Below are 8,745 nucleotides of genomic sequence, written 5' to 3'. Positions count from 1 at the left end.
AGGAGACCAATGGCTGGTCCAGATATCACAGTTTTACTCAAACCATGAATTTTGGACAGATGATATTCTAAAACATCTGGAACAATAAGGAGTTATCCTTTGAATAAATACGAGTAAAAGATTTGATTGAAATTGACATTTATGCCACTGAACTAATTATTGTGCTATGGGCAGGTAATTGATGAAAATGGTGGCAGATTTTCCAACCCTTTGATCATAGCCCTGAGCACTAGCAAGGGTCTAGTTAATTCAGGAGAGGTTGTAACTCTGGATGTATACATATATATGTCGATTTATAGATGTAGAATGGATATGTTGAGCAGATCTACACCATCATCCGCCATAAGAATATGGTCATCTCCAATCATGTCTCCACTTTGCCAGGGATAAGGTTATGGTTGGGACAATATTGGTCCCCAATCTAAGCTATTTTCACAGATATCATTCAATTGAAAAATATTGTCCACCCTTCCCAACAATGGTCTCGCTGACCATCACCGTTGGTATCTCTTCATCAAGGAAGCGTCTGTGTCACCATAAAGTAACCCTACAGGAGTTAACTGTTCTATATGTATATTGTTTGCCTGTGTGTATACAGTAAATTCAGAAAACAGGTGCCGCAGGAATGTAATCTGCTGGTGGAATCAGGACATGCTGTGGTTTCTCTGAGATTGAAGCTTTCCCACGGTGAAGTCTCATTTGACTCATGATAGAATTGAGCTACGCCCAGTCCACCTGTTCATCTAGAGAGGAGGGGTGATCCTCTCCCCCCCTGGGCTTCGGTCAAACCTCTTAGGCACACTTCCATTATCTGCATTGTTCTCGTCATTGGTTTACACATGTGGGAAACTGTACCATGCAAAACGTCTTGTCTGACAGCATGGACTAGAAGTATAAATACCGTGCACTGGTCACCGCACCAGTAAACCAGTAACGCTTCACTGTATACTATAATGGCGCCAGCTTTCAATATCTTGCAAGAAGCCAAGAATGAAAAGATTAGTGGACTGAAAAAAAATAAGGTACAGTCAGATACTATTTTATGTTGTATTTAATTTATTCTAATAGGTTCTATTATATGTTATTAGAATATATTATATTTAATTGTAATAATTTGGTATTTTTTGTTATATTCTGATATATTATATTTTTAAATATGTTATAGAAATGATAGATCATAGATAGATGATAGATATATAGATGGATATTATTTGTCTTTTATGTCTTATTATTCTTTATTTCGTAAAATGCTTAAAATAAATAGTATAAATAAGTTTAATAAATTACTACATGTGTTACGGGTGCTACAAATACATTAACAAAGAAGAAGTAAGATCCAAAGAAAATTGTTTGAAAATGAAAGGAATAAAAACAAAAGTTACCTTCATCAACATATAGGTTATGCCAACATAATATGTTAAATTAATGTAGCATATACTTGTAAAAAATTTTCTTTTAGATCAGGAAGCCAGTTATTGAGAAAATGAGGAGGGATCGCATCAATCACAGCATCGAACAGCTCAGAATTTTATTGGAGAAAGACATCCAGATCCATCACCAGCACTCAAAATTAGAGAAGGCTGACATTTTAGAAATGGCCGTAAAATATCTTCAGCGGCAGAGGCAGCTTTGCCTAAACGGTAAGACAAAGTTGTTAGAGCGGGTAAAATAAAATTTGTCATCATTTTATAATAAGGAGGATGAGGAATGTAGCTGTGATTTACAGTGACACGTGATTTTTGTAAATCTCAATCACATGCTGTAAAAAATATCCGCAGCGTCAAATAACAAGACCTGCGAGTTATTGATTGTCAACGTGTAAAATATCGAATTTCACCTATTCAATGTAAAAGGCAAATTGTGAGGCTCACCTGCCCTTTCTTTTTAAGTCTGAGGCTTCCATCATCTGTGATATTATCTTGATTGGTTGGAAATCTATGTTTAAAGCGTTAGTGAGACATCTTTGTTTTTTCATTGGGTATGAGAAGAAAGAGCCTATTTTTCTCAGCGTTCTACATCGGATTTTCCAACATTTTTTTGTCCGAGTTTTTACCATCAATTTAGCAGTTATTTCTTCTGTTTGCCCCCCTCAAATTTCTCCTTCCCACTAGGACAAGTTCAGATAGACTTACTAAAACTCGGCCCAGTCATGTCCCTAAATTGCGCACGTAACTGCCCCCATGTGCAACTCCGCGTACCCATTTGCGGAATGGAGGAACACAGGAGCTGTATATTATTGATAGGGACTGCACTCCTCCAAAAATAGGACTAGACTGGTGCTGGCTTCAATTTTTTTTACACAGTCTTTTTGAAAAATTGTTGGTCTACCCAGGCTCACTGGTTATTATTGGATCAAAAACAAATACATCGGCTGTAATTAGCCCTTAAACCGTAAATTGGCTGGAATTAGCTCTTAAACCGTAAAAAAATTGGCATCACTGGGTTGACACACCAAATGGCATCCAAGCACTGCCTGTTTTTCCCATACCCATTGATTTGAAAGTATGATTTTAAGCTGAAAATTTGATCAAAATCAGCCTTCTATATATTCAGACATTAGGTTTGCAAAGTACAAAAAAAATGAGACATATCAATCACCCCGTAGACCATAATGGGTCCAGAGAGAATATATAAACATGGACATTCGGGTGAGGGCTAAGTCATGTCATCAGTAAAGTCCTCCCTTTTGTATGGAGCTTTCAATATTGGTAGATATGTTTCTTTGTCCTTTCATACAATTTGCTTATGTCATACTAGCATCACCAATCTCAAGACAGCCTCCCTTATAACTGACTGAAAAAAAGGCAATGTGAAAAAAAAGAAAGAAAATCAGATTTTTTGTCAATTACTTTACAGAACATTAATATTTAACTATATGAGTTAGGGGCATAGGATAAGAATACATTTGTATTAAGGTATTGAAAAGTTAATTTTTTGTCGAATGTATACTAAAAATGTTTTTTTTTCTTTTTTTTTTTTTTTAAAGTTTCCTTAAATTATCTTTTAATTTTTCTTCTCCTTTTTCTCCTTCTTCTCCTTCTTCTCCTTCTTTTGCTTCTTCTGCTTCTTCTGCTTCCCATATATATTGACTTTTTATTTAATAGAAACCTGTATATTATACGGAGAGAACCCCTTCACCTAAGATATCTTTTTCATTCTTATTTTTATATTTAGAGTCCCAGAATGCTCAGGACTTGTATTACCAAGGATATTACATGTGCCTCAAAGAGACAGTGGGATTTCTGCATAACCAGGAGAACTCGCAGGGGAAAATATTAAGACACATCTGTATGCAACAAAGTCATTCAATTGTTGAACACCCCTTCCCGTATGCAGCTGCCCCAGTAGAAAGATACCCCTATAATGCCTCGGAAGGTAATGGAGACATATGGAGACCTTGGTAGGACAATATTAGAACATGGAGAACACCTCTAATACCTGAGCTGTAAATAGTAGGATGGTAATTGTATAAGAATTCAATAAGAGTTGGTGATATTGAAATCTCAGTGCTGCCCCTACTGGTAATGCGGTGTAACTACAGGCAATGTAAGGACTTGAACCGCCAGACTGTGCAAGTCCGTAATCTCAGGATTTGGTATATCTCACTCCGGTCAGGTTATAGGTGGGGCAACTTCTCGAATCATATACTCACTTTGCAGTAGCGTAACCTGAACTTTGGGGCCTCAATGTAAAATCTCCAACAGGGCCCCCAACTGTAATGGTTCTATATTAGTATTGGTCTTCTAATGTGGACCAATGGGACCATTTGGGTCCTGCTGAGCGCCAAAGCCCAGGTGCAATTGCAGCCCCCACACCTATTACAGTTACGCCTCTATCAGTTTGGACCAATATATATGGAGGAACAAGGGTATAATCACACTAGGGTTGATCTATCTTGTGACACTTTGTTTCTGAATGAGATTGAAAAACTGTCCATTAATGGAAAAAAATCATATAATCAGTTGTGGTCAATTTTTCCCTATACGGCTTTATGCATGCTGTTGCCCTGTTTTAGCCCGACTACGCACTTCTGCTTTTATATAGTGACTCGCCCACCCCAGGGCTATGGGACACCCGGTGCCGGGCCGGACTAGTCCGGTGGTAGTCAGTGGTGGCTGGGCCCGGCTCCGTGGCCCTGGTGGGTGTCAGTTGAATATGTGGCTGATGACTTTAATGTTTGTGTTCGTGACGCCACCTGTGGTATGCGGCTATTAAGCCGCTGCTGCTGTGTGAGGCCACCGGGATGATGTTATGGCAGCAATGTTGGTACTGCTCCCCACAGGTGGAGCAATGCCCGGGGCACAGTTGGTGCTTGTGGAAGTCTATGGTGCTGCGTGACTAACACGGTGCAGGGCCGACAAGCAATGAAAGAAACAGGCACAAACAGTAGTCTCTTTACCTTCTCCTCTTTTACTCGGCAGAAACTTAGTCCAGGGAGACCGTCACAGATGGTATAGATGATCCGGCCGGCCTGGAAGTGCCTGGGGTGATCTTTGGCCAGTTGAGTATGAGGCCTACTCCTTAATCTTTCTCTGCTGTTTTAGGACACTGCACTTTGGGTTCGCAATTGCCCTCTTGCTGCTGGGACTTGTTGTTCGTCCCCTCTTCTGTGTGGTAGACTGCGCAGGCCCTCTCTGGTGCTTCTCTGCTGGAGTCCACACCAGGCCCTTGGGATGCAGCTGTACCTTCAGATTGCTTCTGGGCCAGGGGGCTTACAGCTCTCCTGCCCTCCGGATTCAGCTACCAGGGATGGATTTTATGCCCTGGCAACTACAGACTCCGATGTCCGAGTCTCTGCTGTGCCTCTCTGCTCCCCTTGCTTCACTGGGCCAAGCTATCCCAGCTCTAGGCCCCAGTTTACAAGGCAGCACTACTCTGCGTCTGCACTCTTTCACTCCTGTCTCCCGACTAACCAACACTTCCTCCTTCCAGCCAGACTTAAGGAATGCTCCCTGAAGTTCCAGGTTCAGAGCTCCCCCTGCTGGCCGGAGGGAGAACTGTGTTGAGTGTTAACTTACTGGCCAATAGATCTCCCAATTACCTCCAGGCTCAGCATTAACCCTTTTGGGAGGGCAATGCTGTTGTGGCGACCAGGTCCTGGGGCGCCACACTCCCCCTTAGTTAAATTCAGTACTCCCGGACTGTAGAGACAAACATGACATGTTAGAACATTTCATCCCATTATGGGAGGCGCAATTACTTTAACGTTACAACCTTAAACATTACTATAAGAGTCCAGTGTGGCTCCCTGCCGGGTGTCCATTACACTGCTCCATGGGGGACCCGCCGCGTTCAAACCCCCAACGTAGGCTCTGGGCGTGCGTCAGAGCATTGATGACCCCACTCTATGCACGCCGGACGGGTTTTTCTTCAGGGGTGTTGAGCACACTGGTGCTAACTATGAACAATTTAGGTGTTGGCCACCCATAGTCCAGTGGCCCAATTGTCCATTTTCGCAATCAAAGAAAAAGAAAACATTTTGTACACAACATGGCAATTCCACCCGCCCCACTTTAATGGTTACTTCTTTGTACCCAATTTGAGGTAAGGGCTGACCATTACTGGCCACAATCGTTAAATCATCATCTGGGCCATGGTCAATGTCTGAATCAGCCCAATATCTTTTGTACAGTTTGTGGGGGATGGTTGTTACCTGGGACCCCGTATCCAGGAGGGCATTCAAAGGGATCCCATCCAGCACAATGGGAAAGACCGGTCGTCCTCCCACATACTTGCTGCGGCTGGGGTTTGAGCCGGGCTTCCTCACACCTGGGGGTTGGCTCCTGGCCCCAGGCTCAGCCCGTTTAAAGGACAGCGTCGTGCAATGTGGCCCGCCTGGTTGCAGTGGCGGCAGATCGGTTGTCCTGTTGAATCATACCGGTCTGTGTCTCTGCCTCGGGTCGGCGGAATCCTCCTCTGTCGCATCCATGGGACGTCTTCTGGGCTGGAGGCCAACTCGATTTTTGCAGGCGAGGGGGTCATTTGTAGAGACTGCACGGTCTTGGCAAGGGCAGCCACAGTCTTGGTCAGCTCCTGGAACTGCTGTCTGAGCTCTGCCATGGGATCCTTATCCAGGGACTGCGCCTCAGCCCCTGCAGTGGCTCGTGTTGCAGGCACCACCCCGGGGTACGTGATAGCAAGAGGCCGGAGGGGTACTGGGTCATTCGGTGTAGATTCTCTCAGTACCCTGATGGCCTGGTCCTTAAACTTTGCAAAGTCCAGAGCAGGGTTCTGCAGGACCATGATACGCAGCTGTGTCCTGTGGGCGTCTGACAGGAGCCCCTCTATGAACTGCTCAGTTAGGAGTTTGTCTTCTTCACGTACACTCTCTGGGTCCACCTGTTTAACTGCTTTCAGGGCCTCCTGCAAGTTTAAGGCATAGTCCCTTATGCTGTCTGTGGCCCGTTGCTTGCACCCAAAGAATCTCATCTTTATCTCTGCTGCGGTGCGGGTGTCAAAAGTGCTCTTTAGTTTGGCCAGTATCTGGGCTGCTGTCCCTTTATCTGTATCAGGCCAGGACTTCGCTTCACGCTGGGCTGTGCCGGCTAGCTGTCCCATTAATATGCCCACCTTCTGGCTCTCAGTCAGAGGATACACCCGGAACAAGCTGTGCAGGCTTTCTCTGAAGTCACTCAAGGTATGGGACTCCCCGGAGTACTGCGGCAGCCATTCTGCTCCTGGTATGTACGGCATGGTGATCGGCATTACCGGCGCTATAGTGGGGGCTGGGGCGACGGCGACTGGGACTACTTCGGCCGGTGCTGCGGCGGCCTGGGCGATGGCAGCCACCTGCTCTCCCTCGGAGTCGGACATCTTCCTCCCCCTTAGTGAACCTTACCAGGCTCCGTTCACTTTTCAAATTTTCTTCCGGGTCGCGCGGGGTTAACAGCGCTCTTCTCTGATGGCGCGCTCCCTTCGCGCTCTTTGTCAGGCACGCCCCCCTTCTTCCTGCGCTCGGCGCAGCTAATGGCGGCGGCAATTTACAACCAGTACACAGTCTTTTACACAGTTCTTCAGGCGCACAGTACCCGGTGTGACCGGGCACGAAATCCTGTTCGTGACGCCAAAAGTTGACTCGCCCACCCCAGGGCTATGGGACACCCGGTGCCGGGCCGGACTAGTCCGGTGGTAGTCAGTGGTGGCTGGGCCCGGCTCCGTGGCCCTGGTGGGTGTCAGTTGAATATGTGGCTGATGACTTTAATGTTTGTGTTCGTGACGCCACCTGTGGTATGCGGCTATTAAGCCGCTGCTGCTGTGTGAGGCCACCGGGATGATGTTATGGCAGCAATGTTGGTACTGCTCCCCACAGGTGGAGCAATGCCCGGGGCACAGTTGGTGCTTGTGGAAGTCTATGGTGCTGCGTGACTAACACGGTGCAGGGCCGACAAGCAATGAAAGAAACAGGCACAAACAGTAGTCTCTTTACCTTCTCCTCTTTTACTCGGCAGAAACTTAGTCCAGGGAGACCGTCACAGATGGTAAAGATGATCCGGCCGGCCTGGAAGTGCCTGGGGTGATCTTTGGCCAGTTGAGTATGAGGCCTACTCCTTAATCTTTCTCTGCTGTTTTAGGACACTGCACTTTGGGTTCGCAATTGCCCTCTTGCTGCTGGGACTTGTTGTTCGTCCCCTCTTGTGTGTGGTAGACTGCGCAGGCCCTCTCTGGTGCTTCTCTGCTGGAGTCCACACCAGGCCCTTGGGATGCAGCTGTACCTTCAGATTGCTTCTGGGCCAGGGGGCTTACAGCTCTCCTGCCCTCCGGATTCAGCTACCAGGGATGGATTTTATGCCCTGGCAACTACAGACTCCGATGTCCGAGTCTCTGCTGTGCCTCTCTGCTCCCCTTGCTTCACTGGGCCAAGCTATCCCAGCTCTAGGCCCCAGTTTACAAGGCAGCACTACTCTGCGTCTGCACTCTTTCACTCCTGTCTCCCGACTAACCAACACTTCCTCCTTCCAGCCAGACTTAAGGAATGCTCCCTGAAGTTCCAGGTTCAGAGCTCCCCCTGCTGGCCGGAGGGAGAACTGTGTTGAGTGTTAACTTACTGGCCAATAGATCTCCCAATTACCTCCAGGCTCAGCATTAACCCTTTTGGGAGGGCAATGCTGTTGTGGCGACCAGGTCCTGGGGCGCCACAATAGCATGCCATGTTATTGCGGTATTCTGCCCAAGCATTACTTGGGGAGAACTTGGAGCTTCATCTAGGCCCATATGTCTGTGCACAGAGTACCTGTGGGTCCGTAATACGGAGCTGTATTGAAACTGCGATACAGGATCCAGTGGACATGGCATTGGTTTTATCTGATTGTCTAAGACATCATGCACATGGCCATATTGATTTGTATCACCCATAGAGACCTGAACTGAACCTCTAATGTCATACAAAGGCATATGAATATTTTTTTGCCATCCTACAAATATCGTGGGTTGCTCCACATGTACATATTTCCCCCTAAGAGCACTACTTAATAGCAAGAACATCTCCAAATTATGGCACCTGAAGCAAGACCACAACTAGAAAATGTAGGCACTAGGGATGATCGAATGCTTCCATTATCCGGCTTCGCGAATATTTTCCGAATACCTCGACACTATTTGACTATTCGATGCGCAATGTAAGTCTATGGGACGCCCGAATAGTTCTGAATAGTTGTTATTCGGGTTCGCGAATAATCGAATAGCGGCGAGGTATTCGGAAATTATTCGCGAAGTGGGATAATCGAAGTATTCGATCATCCCTAGTAG

The 8,745-nt window shown here is 46.1% G+C and overlaps 1 protein-coding gene across 1 annotated transcript; it reads left to right on the top strand.

Moving 5' to 3' along the window:
- The first annotated feature begins 953 nt into the window (after window positions 1-953).
- On the top strand, window positions 954-3,486 carry LOC142256874 (transcription factor HES-5-like). The gene is made up of 3 exons (XM_075328823.1): window positions 954-1,022; window positions 1,460-1,640; window positions 3,175-3,486. The coding sequence occupies exons 1-3, from the start codon at window positions 954-956 to the stop codon at window positions 3,402-3,404; spliced, it is 480 nt and encodes a 159-aa protein (XP_075184938.1). The 3' UTR covers window positions 3,405-3,486.
- Window positions 3,487-8,745: the final 5,259 nt, after the last annotated feature.

Source organism: Anomaloglossus baeobatrachus, chromosome 11 (genome assembly GCF_048569485.1).
Source record: "Anomaloglossus baeobatrachus isolate aAnoBae1 chromosome 11, aAnoBae1.hap1, whole genome shotgun sequence".
Taxonomy (NCBI): Eukaryota; Metazoa; Chordata; class Amphibia; order Anura; family Aromobatidae; genus Anomaloglossus; species Anomaloglossus baeobatrachus.
Note: the sequence above shows the minus strand (reverse complement) of the source record. Positions and strands in the feature narration are given on the sequence as shown.

Bases quoted from the DNA above. Each gene is read 5' to 3' on its own strand.
- LOC142256874 (XM_075328823.1), top strand. From the start codon at position 954: ATGGCGCCAGCTTTCAATATCTTGCAAGAAGCCAAGAATGAAAAGATT. The intron at 1,023-1,459 runs GTACAGTCAGAT...ATTTTCTTTTAG, and splicing joins GTGGACTGAAAAAAAATAAG to ATCAGGAAGCCAGTTATTGA. The intron at 1,641-3,174 runs GTAAGACAAAGT...TTTTATATTTAG, and splicing joins GAGGCAGCTTTGCCTAAACG to AGTCCCAGAATGCTCAGGAC.